The sequence below is a fragment of the Sphaeramia orbicularis genome, chromosome 5, assembly GCF_902148855.1.
Source record: "Sphaeramia orbicularis chromosome 5, fSphaOr1.1, whole genome shotgun sequence".
Taxonomy (NCBI): Eukaryota; Metazoa; Chordata; class Actinopteri; order Kurtiformes; family Apogonidae; genus Sphaeramia; species Sphaeramia orbicularis.
The window spans coordinates 30,226,276-30,250,477 of record NC_043961.1 but is presented as its reverse complement, the minus strand read 5'-3'; the positions used below and the strand labels follow the sequence as shown (position 1 = coordinate 30,250,477).

At 36.7% G+C, this 24,202-nt stretch overlaps 1 protein-coding gene across 3 annotated transcripts in view; it reads left to right on the top strand.

Moving 5' to 3' along the window:
- rad18 (RAD18 E3 ubiquitin protein ligase) overlaps nucleotides 1-23,266 on the top strand; it is a 28,525-nt gene extending 5,259 nt beyond the window's left edge. For 2 of the 3 annotated variants that reach the window (XM_030134912.1, XM_030134914.1), the window contains 9 exons: nucleotides 370-701; nucleotides 906-1,005; nucleotides 2,391-2,578; nucleotides 2,804-2,874; nucleotides 4,047-4,107; nucleotides 7,344-7,472; nucleotides 9,714-9,840; nucleotides 19,149-19,193; nucleotides 22,661-22,843. In XM_030134912.1, coding sequence (XP_029990772.1) covers nucleotides 370-701; nucleotides 906-1,005; nucleotides 2,391-2,578; nucleotides 2,804-2,874; nucleotides 4,047-4,107; nucleotides 7,344-7,472; nucleotides 9,714-9,840; nucleotides 19,149-19,193; nucleotides 22,661-22,760 — 1,153 coding nt within the window. In that variant the 3' untranslated portion in view covers nucleotides 22,761-22,843. Of the gene's footprint in view, nucleotides 1-369; nucleotides 702-905; nucleotides 1,006-2,390; nucleotides 2,579-2,803; nucleotides 2,875-4,046; nucleotides 4,108-7,343; nucleotides 7,473-9,713; nucleotides 9,841-19,148; nucleotides 19,194-22,660 lie in introns of all 3 variants that reach the window. The other variant, XM_030134913.1, reaches the window with a different exon arrangement.
- Nucleotides 23,267-24,202: the final 936 nt, after the last annotated feature.

The following is a 24,202-nucleotide window of genomic DNA, read 5'->3' as shown; positions in this document are numbered from 1 at the left end:
TTTCCACATTTCCAAGATTGTAGCCAAAGTGTCTACTTTTTCAGGACAAAAGAGGCAAGCTAATTGAGCAAGTGCAGTCTAACATCAAGGGCACATTTTACTGTCAGCAGTATTTACTGGCACATATTGCTCATCTCTTTATAATGTGTTAAGTATGCCTTTCTGAAAGCCCCTCTGTCAGTCACCAGCCATAATGTACTTTATGTAATTATATACTTTCATTGTCTGTTTTCCAGGTAGAAAGCGGAACATAGTGCTGCATACAATACTATGTTTAAACAGTACAAAGGAGTGTAGCTGTATGGTGAAAATATATGCTGCACACATTTTTGTTCTCAAACGCTTTATTCTTCTTTCCTCTTTTTCCAGGCAGCAGTTGTCAAAAACAACTTTTGAGTCTCCCCCAATATCACCGAAGACTCCGGCATCAACTGTCAAATGCAAGACTCCCAGAGAAAAGGGCCAGAAGACTAACAGCTCTGTTTTGAGTCACTTTTTCCAAAAGAAGCCCAAAGTATCACCTTGCAAAAAACCTGAGCAAGATACCAGTCTGTACGTGAAGGAAGAGCCAATGGATGTAGAGGCGGTGCCTGTCTACAGTTTGATCCCAGTCAAAAAAGAGGATACAGACTTGTGTAGTATTGGAGATGAAACAGCGCATTCCTCAACACCATTAAAAGACAGAAAGCCTACTGTCAAAGGTGAAGTTTTTCTCTTTCCAGGTTTAGAACCCACCCCCACCTTCTATGCTGGCCTGATGGAAATTTCTATTTCATGAGCTAACGAGAAATTTACATCAGGTCAGCAACTTATTCACCAACTAACACTTGGGAAATGTATAAGGCTAATAAGGCTAAAACGGATGTTTGTGAGGGTATTTTAACACACTGCTTTTTCCTTTGCAGTGGAGTGTCCTGTCTGTTCTGTGAATGTGCCACAGAATTTCATAAACAAGCATCTGGACACATGCCTCACCAGAGGAGAGAAAAAGGGCAGCTTAAGAGGGTAAAAGAACATTTACAGGATACTGAAATGGAGGCTTTCTAGTGTTGTTTGCTCAGGCTATAATGCTCTGTAGGGATATACAATATAAGCGACAGACACTTAATAGATTTTCCATGGATGAGCAGAATGAAAGAAACACTGAGTGTTCAATGCTACTTGCCACAGTGGGTTTTGGGGTGCTATTATTTTAACACACCAGAGTATATTTAAAATTTAAATACCAAATGTAAAGATACTGAACTTATATTTCTGTCATAAAGAGGATAAGTTGAGGTTTTTAGAGTTTTGATTCAAGGCCATGTCTGGTTCTCATAGGATCTCAAAGCCACGGTTATAAAACTGACATATCCAGGTTACTTTATGGAAAATATGAAAATTGCAGAAAAAATGTACTTCTATTTGTCTCAGGGCTTTGTAACTGTTGTATTGTAAGACATTAGTTTAAAAGAAGTATTTCATTTCAGATTTATGCCAGTAATTCTTTGCATATTCATAGCCTGGATAATACATGACTTGAATGCTTCTCAGCTGGCTGAATGTAGCAACAAATGGCATATTCCAAATGCAGGACTTTAACTTTATATCTTGATGAAATATAATGAGCTGTAAAGTCAGTTGACTTCGTGAATGCTTTTTTTTTTTTTTAAAGATCTGCTCCCCGTTGAAATTTCCAGTATATTTAGATCAAGTATGGGGAGGAGGATTATTACTTTTATCTTTGAAACTTGACGTCCTGCTCAGCAAAAGCATTTTTGGCTTTTCAGCATCTTTAGTCATATTACACTCATATAGTTATAATTTTGCAATTATCACATAAATTGTACAGTGTCATTATTTTTATAACAAACATGACTATGACTAATATGAAAGGCTGTTTTTTAGCGAGTGTCCTCTTAAATTGTGTTTTTTTAGGTCTTTGGGGAGTTTTAGCTCCGTTAGTGGTGGGTCATATTTGTGAAGCAACAAGAAACCCTTTCTCTGTGTTAGACCTTTGACATGATGATGAATTACAGAAGTTTTAGTATTATGGCCTCATGTGGTCAGTGGGGATTAATTTCCAATCTTAATAGGTTCCATGTCAAATCCTGCAGTCAGGCCAGAATATACAGGGTAGCCGAAAAACACATTTGACCCTTTTATCAGCCTGACAAACGGTGTGTCCAGTTGTTTCATATCATTTATATGCACAGTTGATGTGGCAAATGTATGATACATGTGATTAAGCTGATATTTCCATTATTCTCTTTTGCTTCTGATGTCCCAGACCACATTCACTGATGTTAATTACAGCTGAGTGCAGAAACACTCCCCCAACATCTGATAGTCTTGAGTAATGTAACAGAACGGTGATGACGTAAATAACCTGTTGGCCTTGTCGTTTTCAGCGCCGTTGAAAGCAGAAGACATCCATTGCCCAAGCTTGTATACAACCTGCTTTCCATGCAGGAACTTAAGAGAAGGCTCAAACAGTGCCATCTCTCGGTGCAGGGTTCTCGAGACCAGTTAATCAAAAGGCACCGGGAGTTTGTCCACATTTATAACTCTCAGTGTGACTCTCTCAACCCCAAATCAGGTAATCTATTTGGTCTGTATGACTGTATGTTTTCGTATTTGATTAAGCAGACCAACAATATCAAAAGATCTTTCCACTTGATCTTTCATACAGATAGAAATATTAGATTAAGATTCTTATGAAGGTTTTTTTTCCAGAGCATTTAGATTTATAGCAGAATTGATTTTGACAGGCCAGTTTTTGTCATCTCTGAGCATTAAAGGTTTGTCTTTCCTCTGTTAACAGCTGAAGCCATAGCCAAAGAAGTGGAGGCCAATGAGAAGATCAGGAATCAATTGATGGGGAAAGCAAAACCTGTACATACTCACTGCTTATAACAGTTTATTACTTTTCTTCTATTACCATGCATAGTATAATATATGAGTAAAAATAGGATGTTAATTAGATGTTTTTGTTTTTTGTTTTCAAGCGCAGGCACATTATGTTTCAGTAGTACTATGGTGCAAGTCTGTGATACTGTAGGTAAGGGCAGCATAAAATATTCTGATGGCTAGAAAATGTCACTTAATTTTTCTTAGCTCACTGACCGATGAGCTTCTGTGAAGGTTCTGTGTCCATCGTCATAGCTGGCAATTTCTTCAAACATCATCTTCTCCGAAACTCTTGGTCAGATTAATTTCAGGTTTTTTTTATGTAGATTCCTCCAAACAATTTCTACAAAGTTTGTTCACAGTTGTGAGAAATTTTGATTTTTGAATTTTTGCATATTTTTTAAATGTTAAAAATTTGCCCTTACTTATAATGGGCTAAAATGTGATAGCTTAGAACATGGAAATGGTTACAGATATCAATATAGTTACTATTGAGCACCGGTAGGAAGTCACATATGGACTTTTCATTTGGGTCCATGGCCTTTGACCTTGGGTAACCTTGAAGGGTCAAACTCACTGGTCACCAATGTCTAGATTTCAACAATATTTTCACTGAAACTACAGGTGAAATTTATTTCCAGTTTATTTATATATCTTCATTGGGACAATGTCTACAAAGTTTAATCACAGTTTTCAGAAATTTTGCTTTTTGAATTTTTGACAAATTTTTAAACATTTTTTACTTATAATGGGCCGTATTTTGATGGCTTATAACATGGAAATGGTTAGAAATATCAATATGGTTCCTACTGAGCACTGACAGGAAGTCATATATGGACTTTCCTTTAATTTGTTGACTTATCCTCCAGTGAAAGTACCACCCACTTCTATTGGAAGTTTGATCTCCTGCATTAAGACCACAGGACTCTAACCTGACAACCTCGCAAATTTAACTTGTTATTGATTCTTGCTAGAACAGGCTGTTGAGCCACGGGGCCATTGGCCTTTGTATTTTTTCATAAAACATTGCATGCCAAATGTTTCAAAGGGAAGGAAAACTTCACAAGCCTCAAGAGCTTTGCAGTTGTAGTTGAAATGCTGAGCAGATCTTTTTTCTCAATGATGATTATTATTTTGCCTCCTATAATGTTTTACAGGTCCTGGTTTTCTCGAAGAACCAGTCAGAGAAGGAGATTGATGAAATGCATTCAAATTATAGTAAGTGTGTTTTGTTTGTGTTTTTTTTTTAAGGATTTCAACTTTCACTGTTATGACATCCAGGGCTGTAATGTACTTGAGTGTGAGTTACGGTACAACAGCAACAAATGAGATTGTCTGTGTGACCTCATGTCCTCTAAAAGGCACATCTGACTACACTGTAGACAATACAAGCATGGCAGTTGTCAGCATTAATCTTCAAACTACAACCAAAACAAACTCTTATGAATGCGATCTTGTACAAAGAAAGAAAGAGAAAGAAAGAAAGGACACAAAACAAATTAGTCAAAAGGAAAAGCAAAGCCTTTTTTTCTTCAGACAGGACCATTTCTTTTCTAAATGTTTGTTTTTTTGGCTGTTGTTGATTTGACCGAATATGTTCACTCAAGTGGTTTGTTACGTCCTTTTCTCCTTTTCACTGTCACAAAATATTCCATTTTGAAAATAACTATTGGAAACCAATTTGGTTGGTGATTTTTTTTATTTTTTGCGTTCTACCAGAACACTTTCTTATATTCTTATATTTGCTGCTACTGTTTGACTGAGTGTAAAGCAGTGACTCGAGTGAGTGTAATGCTGGGTTTGTCTTAATTAGAGCTGGCAGGTTACCTAGAAACCTGTATGTATTTCAATAATATATAGAATGATATTCTTATATATAATAGTACCCTCTATGAATTGTCTTTTAAAGAGAAACTGATGGTTATTGTAACAAAACTTCTTTCTTTAAATAATCATGGAATGTCTAAACATTTTCATATAACATTCTTTCCTCATGTATTTTAGTTCTTTTGTCTTTTTTTTTTTTTAATTTATATTCTGGTACATATTATTACATATTATGTTTCATCTTGCCTTGAATGGCTTTTTTCTTATTCCATGCCATATAGGGGCTTTTTACTCTATCAGGGTTTGTCTTGAATTTAAAGAAAGTAAAGAAAGGCGTAACCTTAGGTCTGATCCACATTTCCTCTGAGAAATGTGCTAATACAAGAGACTAGCATTGAAATACCAACGATGTTTCTTTTCCCTGAAGGTTAATGTTTCATTTGATGAACGTCTATTCATTTCAACTGACATTTGCATAGCAGCTCTTTATTTCAGGCAAAGTGGCCTGAAATAAAGAGACAGTGTGGGGAAATGATGATTGGCAATGATTTTTCTATTTTTTTCCTGGATACCACAGCGAAACTATTAATGGCCACTTTTCATGAGTCATTGCCCACAGTACAATCCAGGGCATATGCCATGGCCGCAGAGATTTTACAAATCTTATCTCAGACATACTGTGGGTATCTCATCAGAAGATTAGGTACATTTAATGACAGCTTGTGATGACCGTCTTCCGCAGCAAATCATAGGCTTTTAGACTAATCGATGAATTACAGTTTTCCACTTTCTTGGCATTAAGTTGAGTAGGAAACTCAGAATAGACTTAAATGTGGTACACAGTAGAGAATAGAAGCAGGTCCTCTGGAAACAAAATTTGCAATATTCATAATATATTGCGTAATTTTGAATATTTACCCAGTCAAAAAAATGAGAACCCATTTGGAGCCAGCTTCCATTAGCTCCCAGAACACATTAACAAAAACAACAAGCAGGATTTCTGTGAATTGCTCTGTCTGCAGTCTGTGATTTAGCAGCAAGGGGTGGAATGAAAAGGTGAAACTGGTGAGAGCTGCATAAAAGTTACCCAACATTTTCTTTCCTTTTCTTTCTTTTTTTTTTTTTTTTTGGAACTTAAGCGTTGCCTGTTGTTCATCTGTCTGAGAATTTCTCTATTAATTCCAAGGTAATCACTCAAACACATAAGTGCTCAGGAATCTAGAGCAGGTCTGTGTTTTTATTCTCAGGTCAGAGGTCAAGCCAAACCAGTGGTATTAGGGGATGTTATCTGAACTGATATTGACACAGTGGAATGAGATGAAAAGGTTGTTAGAAATAACTCTGCAGAGCTAACTTTAAAACTGGTTGACAAATGGTTGTGACTCACAGAAGGTGGGTTCTATAAATAGCTGCACCGCTGTGATAACCTCGTTGATTTATCAGAGGAGGATGTGGATGACTCACTCTGCCACCATGGGGAATGGTGAATGAGCAGACAGGAAGGTGAAAGCAGCAGACACGTACACACATACATGCATACACCAATCCAGCAAGAGCTCACAGCTATTTCTTAATGGGACAGCATGTTCTTTTACTTCCTACATAACCAGTATCTGTTTATGCATAAGCATCACAACTGCAAGGCAAAATGGAGATCCCACTTCATAAGGAAATCACCTGAGAAGTCCTCATTTCTGAAAATTTATGTTGAGTCATTAACGTTCAATAGCTCCTGTTCATTCAGTTGCTGCTAAATCAGTTTACATCCTCTCAGCCGTGTTTTGAAGCTAAGCTGCTGGATGCATCAAAATAGGTTATTTCTGTTAATTGAACATTATGAAATACAGCTCATCATGGTTTATAATGTTTAAAAACTGACCATGCAAAACTGTGCAGAACCAGTTTAGCTCTTAACAAGCTCGGAAACCAAAATACATTTTTAATCAGATCTAAAGAATTTTGAGGGGTTTTTAGTCCAGTAAATATTCAAGGATATTTTAATTAAAGCTTTCTAACTGCTGTGGCTTGTCTGAGTTATGAGGAAGAAAAAGTGTTAGACCATTGTTAAAAAGTAAAGAGTAGAATAGCTCATGAATGAAACCTTTTCTCCCCCCCAAATCTGTTCAGTCGTTCAAGGTTAGAACTTGTCAACCTGGAGTCAAAATACTTATCTGATTGACTTGACAGATAATATCTCACAAAGAAAAATGAGTCTGCATTCTGAATATTGATACTGATCATCACCAAGCAACATGCAGTATCTTGTATTGTGTTTGTGAGTTTGGTTGCATCTATTTCTTTATATTATTTTTTGTGATTCATTGCTGAATGTGCTTTCTTTGTCACCCACTACATGATTGGCATCCAATCAACTCTGGACATTAAGAAACGCTGAATTTGTGGATGAATGTATAGGGGTGGGATTAAATACGTCTTTCTTATTTTCTGTGTATTCTGTGAATGCTCAGAATAAATGAATAAATGAAATGAATGAACCCTTAATATAATCCTGACTTTAACCTGCAGCTGTAGATTTACATGTAGCTTGATGAGTAGTTTAGGTGTGTTTTCATGACATTAGGTGTTATGTTGTCCAACACCTGTTCTTCTCTGTTATTGTCACACAGGGAAGCAGCACAGCAGCGACTTCTCCCGTCTGATTGCCCAGGTCCGAGGTCGCCTGGAAACAAAAAGGCAGACTTGTATGAAAAGGGAAACAAATGATGAGGAGAGTGAACACACTACACGCTCTGCAGGTATTGCCATACATATTGACTTTTTCTACGCAGGAGATTTTTAAGCCTCTGTAATGCCCTTCAGCGCAGGTCACCTATTCCACATGTCCTACTGCGTCAAGTTCACCTTGTCTCTTTTGGTTTATTTTAGAAAAACAACATTCCCTACAGTGCAAAATAAACCATCCAAAATCACTTCTCTGTTATTATATTGTACACTATGTCTGACACTTTATTTTTCTCCTCACCACTGTGAGAAGTGAATTGTAGTAATGTTTAGTATAGAGGGGAGTATTGGCTAGCTGAGGTAGTTATGATAGAAACATTACCGTTGAAATGTAACTTGACAGGGATTCTAGGAGCTGCTGGATTTTTTTGTATGTGTACTAATGTATTGCTCCATCTTTGCTAAATTAGATGTTTCAGTTCACATTGTTTGTGCTGTCCATATCTGGAAAACAGATAATATATGCCAACAACTATAATGAATGAATGTTTTTGTTTTTGTTTTTTTGCGTGTTACATGAATCTTACATTTTGCATGCACAGAAGAGGAGGGTAAGCATAGAATGTATATAATTAGTGGACAAGGAAACCATGATGTCATCCACTGGTTTCTGAACTGCTGTTTTGAAGCCTGTAATTCAGGACTTGGCCATCAACATGTTTACTTCTTGTTGATGGAAATTAAGATATTTGAACAAAAAGGGCGGAACTGTGGGACACCGGTGATCAGAGATATCTGTGAGTGGTCATGGGAGAGCTAATGCTAAACAGTAGCCAGCTAATTCAATAAAACTGTAAACTTTATCAAGCATTGCTTAACACAATTTACAGTATTATGGTGTAAGCTGATAACCACAACTGCAGTTGAGCTGGATGCCAGGAAAAAAAATGTGTTGTATTAAATTAAGAGAAATTCTGAAAGTCTGCCAAAAACCTGCCAGTCAAAGCCCAATGCGGCACATATCACAGACTTGTATTTGATCTGAGATGAAATTAATGAATGAAAAATTTAAAGGTGGACCACCAAAGGATTTATTACATGGATCAAGTAAAACAAATAAGGCCAAAGTCCTGGAAAAAGAAATTGCCCAAGTATCTTTAGAGGGAAGTTCAGTGACTGCAGCCAGAGTCAACCCCAGTGGCCATCAGTGCTGTTACAGCTTCGGGACACTTCCACAGCAGCCTCATTTTGAAGCTGAAGTTCTTATCCTTAACTGTAAGGCAGTGGTTCCCAACCTTTTTTGGCTCGTGACCCCATTTTAACATCACAAATTTCTGGCAACCCCAGACATTCAAAACAGATGTTTTTTTTTTTGCTAAAATTAATTTGTTTTTGATCATGTAAAAGTTTGCTATACTATGTTGCAAATAAACGTTAATTTTAGACAACATTTAAGCTATATAATGTATATTATTATGGGTGCAAAGTGAGAATTTTACTCTCCTTGGTCAGGACATGTACAGTCAGTCCAGCTTGTATTTACAAGGCTGAACAGCTTGTGTTTACAAGGCTGACAATTAATACTGAACAAACAATGACTCAAACTATGAATTATGAAAGAGCTTCAGCATCTTAAACTGGCCACAATGAACATTTGAAAGATAAACAGTACCACAGTGCTTCAGTTTCATCTTCAGAGTTTGTCATGTCTTTTATGTATTGGGATCGTCTCTGTCAACTCACCATATATTTCTTATTAGTAAGTTTTTATTTTTATCCATGACTAGAAATTTCAGGTGATCCCATTTGAATTCCAGGCGACCCCTTGTGGGGTCCTGTCCCCAAGGCTGAAAAAACATTGCTGTAAGGCATAGTCATTTATGTTATGTTTATGTTTATGCATTTGGCAGACGCTTTTTTCCAAAGCAACTTACAAGGGAAAACCAATCAAATCACTCAATCATTCAAATTTATTCATATAGCGCCAGATCACAACAAAAAAATTATCTCATGACACTTTATATATAGAGTTGGTCAAAACCAGACTCTAAGCCAATTTACAGAAACCCAACAGAATTTTGCATATTGAGTTAGATGTAATGTTAAGAGGACTCATGAAAGAGGGAAAAAAATGTGACCCGTCATAGTTTGCGTATTGTACATGTCACAGTGTAAACTAAAATAACTTACAACCAAAAAATAAATGAGGTCAACCAGCCCATTCATTATTTACTCGGTGTATTTGATAGGCCATTTCCCCATCAATTGATTCCTTCGCTGTCTGACATAATGATAAGTGTTTTTTCCTTCTACAGATGACATGACGGACTCAAAGAGCTCCTTAGTGCTGAAGTTAGAAGACAGAGCAGCTGATGAGGAGCCAGCTTCAAGAGAGATTTTACTGTCATCCAGCCCTACATATAGTGATGTGTCTATCAGCAGGTGAGTCTGAAGCCATTTTTAAAGCAGATATCAGACCTGTCAGCCTGGTTTGCCTGTTTACAATGAACCAAACAAAGCTGGCGTACTGTAATGAAGGCTCAGTATGTGGGATTTATAGATACCCTGCCAGAATTTTAGGATCAGGTTGCATCTAGTGCTGTGTCCATTTTTGGAAGGAATTATTGGACCACTGGGACAAAGTAGTGAAAAGTCAAAGTAGTGAAAAGTCAACATTTGTCATTAAAGGACTCATAAAGCCATCAGGGCTTTCTTGTCTGCAGGTGCGAGGCAAGAATCTGGCAAAAGCCACATGAGATATTTGCTTTACATATTAAACAAAGAAATAAGCTGCATTTAAAATTTACAACAAAGAACAACAAAACTACTAAGTAAGATGTAAATTAAGAACATCTGATGTTGGAAAACAGTCCCAAGGTAATTTATATTCTGGGAACAGAATATCAAACAGCCATGTTAAACAGCTGTTGCTTTGAATCTCTACAGGAAAACCTAGGTGCTCTAATAATTATTCCCAGAGATAACATGCATGTCAGAAATATGAGTCTATTAGTCTTGCTTTTAAAAGAATAATGGCAGGTGAACGGCACCGTGTTAAGGTGATTTTTGCAGTTCTGGACAGCGGTATTTTGGCTCCTGTTAGTTACTCACCATTAAACACCAATAGTGGTTGGATCTTTTCATTCTGTAACAAGACAGGGTTCTGATATAGTAAAATCTTACAAAGGATGATGATAAAAGACATGTTTGAGCCTTTGTCCCCTCTGACTTTAACAATGTACCTTCCTGTTAATACGAGTATTTATTAGGGCTGCACGATTAATCGATTTTAAATCGAAATCGGATTTTTTAATTAGTACGATTTTTAAAAAAGGGAAATCGTAAAATCGATTTCATCTCTCTCGTGCCTGCGGGCCGCGCGCTTGCGGACTCCCGTAGGCTCCTCCTCCTATCAGTGACAGCGGTCTGTCACAGAAGTCTGTGTAATGACCGGACTTTAAATGTGTTAATGAGCCCGCAGTACTTATAGCAATGTAAGCCGTGGCTATACGCACGGATCCCGCAACTGAAATAGAACTGCATGTGGATCACTCATCTTACGTTGTCCCGGATCCGTACCGTACTGTCTTCTTCCGAACCGGGTCCGGGTCTCGGGGTCAGCAGCCTCAGCAGAGGAGCTCAGACAGCCCTGTGCCCACACACATCCACCAGCTCCACAGATAGAATCCCTCCAGTGTGTCCTGGGTCGGTCTATTCCACGCACGGATCCCCCAGTTTAAATAGAACCGCATGTGGATCACTCATATTAACGTGGTCCACGCACACACGCACGCATGCACGACTGATGCCTGTCACTGACTTACATTGGTATCACTTCTGTGGGCCCAGATACCCAGAAAAAAAAACCCCCAAAAAAACCAAAAACAAATATATATATTATATATATACATATATGTGTGTATATATATGTGTGTATATATATGTGTGTGTATATATATATATATATATATATATATATATATATATATATATATATATGTATATGTGTATATATATATATATATATATATATATATATATATATATATGTATATATATATATATGTATATATATATATATATAATATGTATATATATAATATGTATATATATGTATGTGTATATATATATATATATATATATATATATATAATATGTATATATATAATATGTATATATATGTATATATAATTTAGTCCTCTTACTTGCTAAATTTTTCATTCACAAATGTAAGTTCTGTTACACAAAACCAAATATTATTTATTTTTTGAAAGATGTTGAACTTTATTTAAAGCTGTTAGATAAATGTGGAAACAAAAAGGCTATAAAAAAACATAAGTATTTGCTCTGATTTGGACATTGTATTATATAGTGTATTCCCCCTGACAAACTTCTGTTATTTTCTTGTTGTATACATTGTTTGTATACTCTACTTCATTCAATAAAGATTTAATTAAGAATAAAACTTCTGTGGGTTCATCACGTGATCCCATCACAGATTTGAGGTTAGAGCAGTGCCTTGCATTGTTGGCTGCTCACGAAAATGGCATGCTGACTTCTGTTGTCTTTTGTAGTTTTACCCAAAAATCGAAATCAAAATCGAGTTTTTAGAGGAAAAAATCGGGATTTTTTTTTTTTTTGCCAAAATCGTGCAGCCCTAGTATTTATACATGTGGTGTTTACAGGGCAGTAATTTGACAATGTGCATCAAATCTAAGGTGAAATGAATTAGGATTTATTGTATGATATTATTATTATTATTATTATTATTATTATTATTGTTAGTATTATTATTATTATTATTATTATTATTATTATTATTATTATTATTATTAAGTCACCCAGAAAGCAGACCACCTGCTTTGCCTGCCAGTCCCTCATTATAGACCACTTACACCTAATGCCATTTTAATTTTGATGTAGCCTATAATTGAAAGTGTTATCTATGATTAGCTTTTCGTTATAGTAAATTATTTTAAAGCCACTCTAATATTCTACATTTAAGCACAGAGTTGCATGATAACAGAGTAACAGCACATCCTGAATCAGCATATTAAAGGTGAATTAGGCAAGATTATCCATGCTTGTGTTCTTAAGTGATGTTTGTGTCTTTTGTTGAGAGCTGGTGGTTTGTTATGGACATCACTCAACTCTCTTATTAAGCTAACAGTGTTGACAGTTGCCCACCTCCATGATAACAGCTACACTGAAGTGTCTGTAGGGGTCTTGGGTGAGATTTTCTGTTATCCCAGTTCTCATTTTCAAGTTCCTCTTCAATGAAGTGCCTCTTATCTGCTCCTCTACCACTGCAACAATGTGCCACATTAGACTGGTTGTTTAGAAATGTAATTGGCTAATGTCAGAAAACAAAAAAAAAAAGATCACAGCGCAGCACAACAGTTGATATAAAAACACATACATCTTTTAAAGGGGTCATATTTTGCTAAACCCACTTTTATTAGTCTTTGGTACATTTATTTGTGTGTTTGGGGACCCTAACAATTCATAAAGTTTGCATTTGAACCCTCCAGGTGCTGCAAAACTATCTTCATATTAATTCAGGCAAAAATCAAGCAGATTTCTTCAACCCGTTTTAATTCCTTCTTAATTTGTTCCATTTTATAACTAGTTACGTCACGACATTTGCACATATAAGGTCAAGACTTCCGACGAACACATTTCTCCGAGTACGCCATAAATGTCTGGCAGCAGCAGCAGTTGTAGTCCATACTGAAAATATGTCCAAACTTCAAGCCAATTACCTAAAATGCTCAGTTGTTGGTTGTATTAACGAACTCAAGTGGCTGAACGGGACAGAGCAGCACAGCCAACGACCTGGAGGGGGTGGGGTCATTTGCATTTAAAGGGCCAGCACTCAAAATGACCTTTCTCATGTCATTACTCAAAAATAGGGTTGAAGATGGGCCCGAGGAGTTTAATTAATTTAGAATTCAGACCCAAGCATAGCATTTACAGTTTATGTAGACCACAGGGAAATGTTTTAAAACGCATTATTACATTTAAAAAGCAAAATATCACCTTTTTAATAAAATATTTGTATCCCATGTCTATGGTCTGTAAGTCTCTCATGTATGTGGCTGTTAATTGTCACATACGTGAGAGAAAGCAGTAATATATCAGGGTGCTTGCACAGGTCTTAAAAGTCTTAAAAAGTATGGAATTTTGAAATGTCTGGAATTTTGTGTGGAAGTCTTAATAAAGTATGGGGAAAAAATTCTCTCATAGTCGAATTTTAGAGTATGCTCAAAGGCACATAATCTTGTAAGATAAGAAATACATGAGAAAGCATATAAAACACTTGATATGATTTCACTAACTGGTCAGTACTGGAATGAGTCTAGTGAAACTCGTTTATGTGATATCCATGCACTTTTGTGATTTTCATGTTTTGAAAAAAACTCACTAAATCCTAATCTACTGTGAATTACGCATTTATTCATTCAACATTTAATAAAATTAACTTTTCTACTACACACAACAGGTACAATCTCAACCAAACAAGTTGGTGCGCAAGTATAAATGTACATAAAGTCAAGGTCTGGGGAAAAAAATAGCAGTTTTGAAAATGTCTGGAAAAAGTCTGGAATTTTGTATTTGGATAAAGAGCAAGCACCCTGATATATGTGAAGAGACGCTGCAGTTTAGTAATGTGATACTGACCAAATTATCCTTAATGAAAAATAGATACAGGTACCATCCTTAGAATGGAATCATGTTTATTTTATTGGCAGTAAATTCAGGGTAAAGAGGAAGTGCAGTAGAATGGTGTATAAAACAATATAGAAAATTTCTATGTGAACCTTGAAAAAGATTCTCAGCGGGAGTAGTTATTTTATTCTTTTACAACACATAGACCATGGACATCTTCTTTCAGCCTCTTTTCCCTCCTGAATTCATTTAACTGTTACTATAAGAGCTGGATCTCTGAGACCATATAAAAAAGAAAAGCACCCTGGCTTAAAAAAAAAAAAAAAGTACATTCACTTTAACCTCTACATCTTCTCTTTTTATTGATACGTTTTCTTAAATCCCTGAAGAATGTGATTGTAAATTTTAGACCTTTAATTTGTCCCTCTAAAGCCCAGTGGTCAAACTACACTATTATCCCTGGGACTGCATTCTGCCTTCGTAACCTGCATCCGTAAGACTCGTATTGGCAGCCTCTTCTCCAAGCTGTCACCTAATGAATATATAGATCTGAGGATTTACCTGTGCCATGTCCATAGATAAAAATCTGATGGAAAGCTTTCTGCTCCTACTTGTGCATATTGATTTGGTCATGCTCTCAGATATGAACTTTCATTTTCTATTAAGAAGAAATTATCAGAATAAAATGTGTGCCACTTTCAGAAGCAGATGTGAACATACACTTAAACATTTAGAAATATGTTAAATTGAAGACCTGTGAGCTTCTTGTAGGCTGAGAACCTTTCTGTACTTGACTATATAAGGAATTACATACTGTCTACTAGATGCTATCTTATATAGTAACATACCGTGCCTGATAGACTAGTTATATGACTAGGTGTCTAAGATCATGTAGAAACAATTACCTTGTCGATGTTGGTTGACATTTTGTACAGTTTGAGTTGTATTTTGACACCAAAATCTGTGAAATCTTGTGCTATGTATGACGTTGTTCATATCATTTGATTGTGGTGGTTGTTATTGAGTTAACTTATTTGTCTAATTTTGGTCAACAGTTATTATTTGAATTGAAAGAACTGGGTGCTAGTCATACAGTAGCAATTTTATATACTGCTAGTAGCTCATCTCCCTTGCTGCTCACAGCAGTTTTGTGAAATTTTCCTGAGATATGTTTCTATTTAATGTAATTAGGGAACACTAGTCCACTGATTAGCACCTAAATGCTAGTTACGAGAAGATGGTTGTTGTACATTGTAATTTGTAGTACATCATTCAGTGAAATTGGTTCAGTATAGCTTAATATCGTTCAACTCTTCTTTGACATAGTGTAAATTTAACTACTTTTGGTCAGAATCAGTATGCTATAAGATAGTTCCATTCCAAACACAACCCTTTTCTTCTGTTCCCAGGAAATTAAGTTGGGCTACCGCGCCTGTCCATTTCCTCAGGCATCACCACTTAATTAGGAAAGCAGCTGCCTTCGGCACACTGTTAACTGTAGCAGTAAAACTATTTCTGTGTGATTGCTTGAAGTCAAGTACAATTTAGGATGAAAAAGTTTCTCTTATAACCGTACTCACCCTATAAATCAAAGACATCATCCAGACAAAATCATAATTATAACCATGTACAAGGACAGCTGACACTGCAGAGTTAAATTCCCCCATGTGTATTTGTCCACCACAAAGATAGACCACTGTAGAAATGATCTATAAAGGGAAAGTCCAGTGTTTGCTAAAGGCATGGAAGACCAACAGCGATGCATGCAGAGTCAACCTTAAACTATTGCATCTTACAAAGGGATTTTCCCATCATTTTCCCCATGCCTGATAGTCATTACAGCTGTTTATCGAAAGAGTACATTATTATAAACCTTAGAATTAACGAGAAATCAACAGGCAAATGGCACAAGGTTTTTTCTGGTAAACATCACTGTGGAAAACACAAAAGTCTAATATTAAATGCAAAGCTGGTAGATGGATAGATGATGCTGTTACCAATCTTTAACTAGTACTCTGCCATATTTGCATGTTAATTTTGCATGGTAATCTGGCTTTCAGTCCCTACTTTGGAGGTGTTATGAGAGGGCAGAACCCATGGGTCACTGGTTTTAGAAATTTTAATCTTTTAATCCAGTTGTAATTTAGTATTATGTCTCTATTCAAGTTAATTTGTTTCTCAGTAACTTGACACCATTTCTACCATTGTGTAAAGCAATTTCATCTTTAAACCTTGAAAAAATAGAAGTTTAAATACTTTTATTTACTTTCAGTATTCACACACAGACTGTTTATGCATATGTGTATTTTTTATTCCCTATTAACTTAAGTTTTATGAACATGGTTTTACATTTTATATAGATAATATGGGTTTCAGGTATTGTGTTATTTCACTGAATAAGATTGAGACATCTTTTTCTATTTCATAATTGTACATAAAGAGGATTTGTATTGACATAAAATAAATAAGTAAAAAAACTATGTCTTCCTAAATCTTTTACATATACAGTGGGTATGGAAAGTATTCAGACCCCCTTAAATTTTTCACTCTTTATTGTATTGCAGCCATTTGCTAAAATTATTATTATTATTTTTTTTTTTTACCTCAGTGTACACAAAGCTCCCCATTTTGATAGAAAAAACTGAATTGTAGACATTTTTTGCAGATTTATTAAAAAAAAAAAAAAAAAAAACATTTTTGAAATACCACATGGTCTCAAGTTTTCAGACCCTTTGCTCAGTTTTGAGGTAGAAACATCCTTTTGAGCTAATACATCTCACTTTCACTTTCTCACAGCTTTATCTACAGCGCTATATAACCCACCACATTCTCCACATACATGTCCGTTGCGTTACTTGTAGAAGTACTTCCCTCCCTCTGTCTGGCATTTTCAGGTATGGGGATGTACCAGTAGGCTGATTTTGCTGTTAGTTGGACTTGACTCAAAAAAGGTTGAGAAACCCTGGCGTGGACTGAAGGTCAAGGGTTTTCAAGTGCGGGCACGTTATGTTTCACACCTGGATTTGGGGATCCTCTGCCATTCCTCCTTGCAGATCCTCTCCAGTTCTGTCAGGTTGGATGGTGAACATTGGTGGACAGCCATTTTCAGGTTTCTCCAGAGATGCTCAATTGGGTTTAAGTCAGGGCTCTGGCTGGGCCATTCAAGAACAGTCACAGAGTTGCTCCAAAGCCACTCCTTCCTTAGTGTAGTTGCGTGCTTAGGCTCATTATTTTGTCGGAAGGCGAAGCCAGTCTGAGGTCCAGAGCACTCTGGAAAAGGTTTTCGTCCAGGATATCTCTGTACTTGGCCACATTCATCTTTCCTTCAATTGCAACCACTCATCCTGTCCCTGCAGCTGAAAAACACCCCCACAGCATGATGCTGCCACCACCATGCTTCAATGTTGGGATTGGATTGGGCAGATGATGAGCAGGGCCTGGTTTTCTCCACACATACCGCTTAGAATTAAGGCCAAAATGTTCAATCTTGGTCTCATCAGACCAGAGAATCTTATTTGTCATAGTCTGGGAGTCCTTCCTGTGTTTTTTGACAAACTCTATGCAGGCTTTCATGTGTCTTGCACTGAGGAGAGGCTTCTGTCAGGCCAATTGGTGGAGGGCTGCAGTGATTGTTGACTTTCTACAACTTTCTCCCATCTTCCCACTGGATCTCTGGAGCTCAGCCACAGTGATCCTTGGGTTCTTCTTTACCCCTTTCACCAAGACTCTTCCCCCTCGATTGCTCAGTTTGGCTGAACGGCCAGCTATAGGAAGAGTTCTGGTCATCCCAAACGTCTTCCATTTGAGGATTCTGGAGGCCACTGTGCTCTTTGGAACTTGAAGTGCAGCAGAAATTCTTTTGTAACCTTGGCCAGATCTGTGTTTTGCCATAGTTCTGTCTCTGAGCTCTTGAGGCAGTTCCTTTGACCTCATGATTCTCATTTGCTCTGACATGCACTGTGAGTTGTAAGGTCTTCTATAGACACATTTGTGCCTTTCCTAATCAAGTCCAAACAGTTTAATTAAACGCAGCTGTACTCCTATGAAGGTGTAGAACCATCTGAAGGATGATCAGAAGAAATGAACAGCACCTGAGTTAAATATACGAGTGTCACCACAAACAGTCTGAATACTTATGGTCATGTGATATTTCAGTTTTTCTTTTTTAATAAATCTACCAAAATGTTTACAGTTCATTTTTTTTGTCAAAATGCAGTACTGTGTGTACATTAAGAGGAAAAAATGAACTTAAGTGATTTTAGCAAATGGCTGCAATATAACAAAGAATGGAAAAATTTAAGGGGGTCTGAATACTTTCCATACCCACTGTATATCTTCCAGTGGTTGTCTTTATTGTTATTGCTCTCCTGTATGTGTTCATTATATTCTCTTATTATTTTTCATATTTTATGATGAATAACGTGGAAAGCATTTTTCTGCATTAGTGCATGTGTATGTGTTGAGGTATAGAGTTATAATGTTAGCTGTACATCTCACCAGCTGATGGCACGAAGCAGATGAAAGATGTGTTTATACACACACAGACACACACACTATGTATACATATATTGTTGGACTTGTTTTGAAGTGTTTGCCTCAGGCAGCCTCACGCAACCAAAGCCTTGAGCTTGAAATCAGGCAGAGAAAAGGGAATCTGCTTTGACATTTGGAAAAAGTCAAAAAAAGATTTTTTGTTCCTTGTGAACTAATATTATGGATTATTTTCTGCATTGTTGATCTTGTCATTGACATGGCTCAGCCAGTGACAACAGCATGTGTAATAAATGCATTTCCTCATACGAGACTAATAGGTACAAGTTGTAGAATGCATTACAGAGCACTGCAGTGGAAAATCAGCACCATTTCAGAGCAGGTACTCACAGGAAGCTTGTTTATTCAAACATTGTGTATCTGTAATAAACCCTCCTTATCTGGTAGACTTAGAGTTGTCGGGTAGACTCCTGCTCAAGTTCTTTTTATGATATCTTTTCAAGTTTTCTTATTCACACATAGTGTTGCTACAGTGGATTCCCTTTATCTCCTGTAAAACTCTCTAAATTAAACATCTCTTCCCCACACAGCTCTGTTTCAGATATTTTTGGTCCAGAGACACCTCGAAGCATTGAGTAAGTGAATCTTCTGTTGCTACATAATGATAGAAAATTAACACTTTAATTATTTTTCTGCTCTGCCACATATTAGATGCTGCCATCTCTAGAGAGAAAATTGTTTCCATATTGATTCATGTTTATCTTTAATATTTGCCATTACTTGTCAATTAGTTTTGTGTGAATGCAATTTGGAGCTCAGTGTAGCTGTGTTTTAGGCAACGTGATAGGTCCAACAACATACTTCTTAGATAAGCAGTAGTCTTACATTACTATTAAAAATGCTTACAGGACCGTTGGTTTGAGAAAGCAAAACATTGGGTCATGAGTAAAAATATGCGCTAAATAATTAAATGAATATGTGCTAAATGTAAACATAAGATTATGTTTCAGCATGCTTATTAACAGAACTTTGCACATGTGAATGAGTGTAGGGTTTCTTAGCCATTGCAATTACTGGGAAGCAGGCACTTCAACTCTGGTAGCATTAGATTGGACTAAAGCAATCAACAGTTAGTATCTTCTCAAGGCCCAAGCAATGTCACCTACCTATGATAAATGTTAACCATCTCATAGATTGTATCTACAGCTTCAAATTAATGTGAAATGTGGCAATTTCCAGCAATATGACATCATTACATACACACGGTTTCCATCCAATCACATATATATTTGCATTTGATCATATTACATATAATAATGGTATCACATATAATGTATGATGATTATATGTCATCATTAATTGGGATGGAAACTGCAGCAAAACCAGCAGAGCTTACACTCTGCAAATGTGTCTGCTTCCACAGATAGTGTTACTCAGAAATCTGTTGTCCTCTTCCATGATAGACACATTTTTCCTCGTGCAAGTTGGGCAATTCTAGGAAAGATCCTTCAGTCGCCCAAATGTTACTGTCTATAATTTGACGCTCGGACATACTGCAGTGTATAGCAGTCACAGCGATTAAAATGTTATCATCCTGCTGTGTTGTTTCCTTGGCCGCACACAGACAGGACTTTTAAAGGACATTTCACATTCTGAAACCTTTACTGTCACATGCATCCAAATGTTGTTTCACCTTGAGTTTGTTGTGGACAATCAAGCCTCTGTTCATTCAGTCTGATTTGATGTAAGTGTGTGTAGGTGGCAGTGTACACTCTTAATAGCTTCCCTCCTTAGAACACTTTTGTTGTATATCATTATTTGTTCAACAGTAATGTTTGCTCCTTGAAATGATTCATTAACCCAACGGGTGGAAGCAAAGTCTGTGTTTTTAACAAATGTGAAAAGACATTTTCCGTCAGTCAGGAAGGCTTTATCTCCATCCGCCAGCTTTTGTCAGACGCTGGCAAAGATGACACTTGCTTACACTAACTATTGATTGCTTTAGTCCAAGTCCTTACTCAGAGTCTGCCTGCTTAGTAGTAATCCCTTCTACTCACTGTAGATGTCCCCTTACTCTCTATGTACATACACGGGGGCTTCTGACCCTCAAATTTCAGTGCCAGATTGTAACAATCAGCTTAATTTAAAACTATTACTACAAAAAGAATCACAGATAAACTGAAGGCTGTTAACAAGGTAAATGTTTTTAGAATGGAAAGAAGAGAGACAACTGAAGGTTCGCTCCAACATATATATCAATCCAAAATGTTCAACTCAAACATTATACACAAACAGAAAATCAGAGTCTGCCCACTCCTTTTGCACACATTCACTCACTATAAGTCCCCAAAAGAAATCCACAGTTGTGGTCCATAAGTCTAGTGTGCTTACGCAAAATAATCCCCCTGCTCCCCAACTAAAAAAGCGACTGATGCCACAGTTCCAAAAAAAGGAGAAAAAAAGTTCAGCCTCACTCTCTCCAGTGAAGGTCCCAGATCTGGGCGTTACAAGTCGTGGTGCATCCCCACACAGGTAAGACAGTCTTCCGTTTTTGTAATGATAGAGTTTTAAGTTGACTCCCTCAGGTTCATTCACTGAGGTCCCACAAAGTCTTCCTGAGACTCTGCCACACACATCTGTCCCTCGGCTCTTCTATTTCCTTTTACCAATAACCCATCAGATGAATGACACACACCTGATCACCGCTGATTAGAGTCAGGTGTCTGTGGGTGCGCTCAAAGGATGAAAAAAAAACAGCTAGAAGAAATACCCCTCAAGGATGATCCATTTTAGCTTAAAATACAGCCATACATATATACATGTACACATATACATATATAGTTCTCTCTTCACCCAATTATATAAAAAAAACAAACTGTGGAGATGCCACAAGATTATTGTTTTTTCAGTCCAGAGTTGAGATAAAGAGGTAGACAACCTTGTCACTGCCTGGAGGGTGATGTATATTATATGTGTGTGTATATACACACACAGTATGTCTGCATAGTTATCGGAGGAAAGTGCTTCGTGTCGAGTTGAAAGTGGTTCCACATGTAACACAGTGTAGTTTCAGGGCTCCCCCTAGGTTTCTTCTCTGCATTATCTGAACATTTCCTATGGAGAGGATCTCCTATGGAGTGCTCTCTAGTTTGCCAGAGGTGCAACAGTAATGATTCTGCAACTTATACTGAGCTGCCAGAGTGTACATAGCAGGAAATATATTGACAAGGCAACAAAAATCTATACTGAGACAACAGTGTACTTGGAAGCATTAGATACTCTACAGATGTGTTTGTATATCAACAATAAGGCTTTTGTTAACGTAGAATCGTACTTAGAAACTCCATTTCTGTTTTTGTATCTTGGCCCATTCTTACACCAGCTACACATAAAAAAAAAAAAAAAAAAAAAAAAAAAAAAAAAAAACTTGTTGAGGTTCTGTTAAAAATGAGCCTTTCCTGTCACCTACTTGTCTATTTCACTACCAGAATAATGGCAGTTAAAACATAAGTAATTTCAGAAGCAAATACAGTGTTATATGCTCATGATTAATGCCGCTGTGAGCAACCATTAAGTTGAATTTAATGGATTTCTCAGGAGACTGTTAGAAAGTCTGTTGTTTAAGATAGAGGCCTGAATAATTTCACTTCACAGGGATAGCAGTAAAGTATGGATGCACTCGCACTATGCGCTCCCCTCTCCTGTGAATGGCTGCACAATGTCTGTTGTGTGAACTGCATTAGTTGGTCAAAGTAAAGTAACTTGCAGTGTTAATGAACTGCTGGTTGTGAGGAGACAACTGCTGAATAGGCATTATATTCTCTTTGTACTTTCACATACTGAAGGATATTTGAATGTGCTGTACTTATTGTGTTAATGATTAAATAAATCATCTTTGTGCTCTGCCATTTTGGTGAATCGCAGAAAAGAAGTTTTAGAAAAAGTGTTTCATTGCCTTTACTTTTCATGGTTTCTTGCAGTGGAATAATGATGAATATCTCTTAAGGATACATCTTTACTGAGAAAGAAAATGCATATCTCTAATCTCGATACACAAAAGCCTAATCTCTGAATAAATATGTTTTTTTGTTTTTTTTTACAGAGATCCAGAGAAGACTTTGGTCCAAGAGGTACCATCCAGTCTCAGACGAGCGGGTGCATCTTTGTCACCTGCCAGTGGAAAACGACGCCGTAAAACATAAGGAGAGATAAAAAAAAAACCACACACATGGAAGGAGATGGAGACCTTGCCTTCTAAATCGATACTAATAAAAGTTTGACTGACTTTGGTGTAGATCATAAAGTGACTGATTTGCACATTTTTCTGCATTCCTTTGTAATATCACACAGTTGCACTGTTTGTGTATCATAGAATGAATATTTGTTTTTTGGGGGGGTTTCTGTACTTTTAGTAGTGTTGTGGTCCAGAATGATGTGGCCTTCAGTGTTTTTTCAGGCCTGAGTCTACCTCAGAAGATTTAAATCTGTCCTTGAACAACACTGGTGGACAGGATTTAGTGTCTGTAAATCTAGACGCTACGTATAAAAGTAGAAAATCTGCAGTGAGCGTCCTTGTTAATATCAAGTATTGCTGCTGGTTTCCCTATATATTGTGTCTTTTTTTAATTTTATTGTCTTTGATGAATTTTCTATTTTTATGAACTTCAATTTAAACTAAAATAAATACACTAGTTTGAGCACTTTTTAATATTAAGACATATTGTTTCATTTGTTCTGCATTAGTTTTCTGTGTTCTATTGTGCAGCTCTATAGATAATCACAACCTGATTGCTTTTGTCTCTTCAGAAATATGGAGAATCATTGATTTAGGTGTGCAGTTACATGGAAGTCCTCCTTCATTTGCAATTTCAATTCGTGCAAAAAAACGTTCAAATTTTAAATGGATTGTTTTCTTTGAAAGGAAAGTAACTGGGGTCAGTTTAATTCAATAAACTCTATGCTTGTTTAAATCTCAGGTCAAAGCAAGTGAGAGCGTAAACACTCCAGAGCAGACGGGTGGTGTTTATGTATATGTGCATGGGAGAGTGAACAGGAACACATTTGGGATCCGACCTTGATTGAAAACAGAGCTTGCCTGGAGCCTCAGCTGAAACGTGGAGCTTCTGACTCCGTTGTCAATCCTCTCCAAAAAACCACACCACTGACAGACATCGCAGAACTCCTTTCAAACAACCGTCCTCATTATATCCCACAGTTCTGTCCAACAGCGTACTTCAGCTAAAATTTGCTTAGGTCTTATTTATGTCTTTGTGCATAAGAAATCAATATAAGTGAATCCCCAAAGGAACTTTGTGTTGGTAAATGCAAGTTATGCAAATTTACAGGATTTCAGTTCTGTTGCAACATGTTGATGGTCATATGAACTATGTTTTCAGGTCAAAAATGTCCAATTTCATCACAATTAATGCTATATTTTCACGTCACAAATGGCCAAGTTATATTTTAACTGAATTTACCTGAAAAACAAATATTCTATTCTTTTAAGCTCCCCAATTTTTCTTACAGATTATATACTACATATCACATGTTTTATTTTTACAGGAGTATTTACTGGAGTATGGTGCTAATCCATCCTGCTTATGTTACGTCAATACATACATTAAGAATGTCACACGTCACTTTT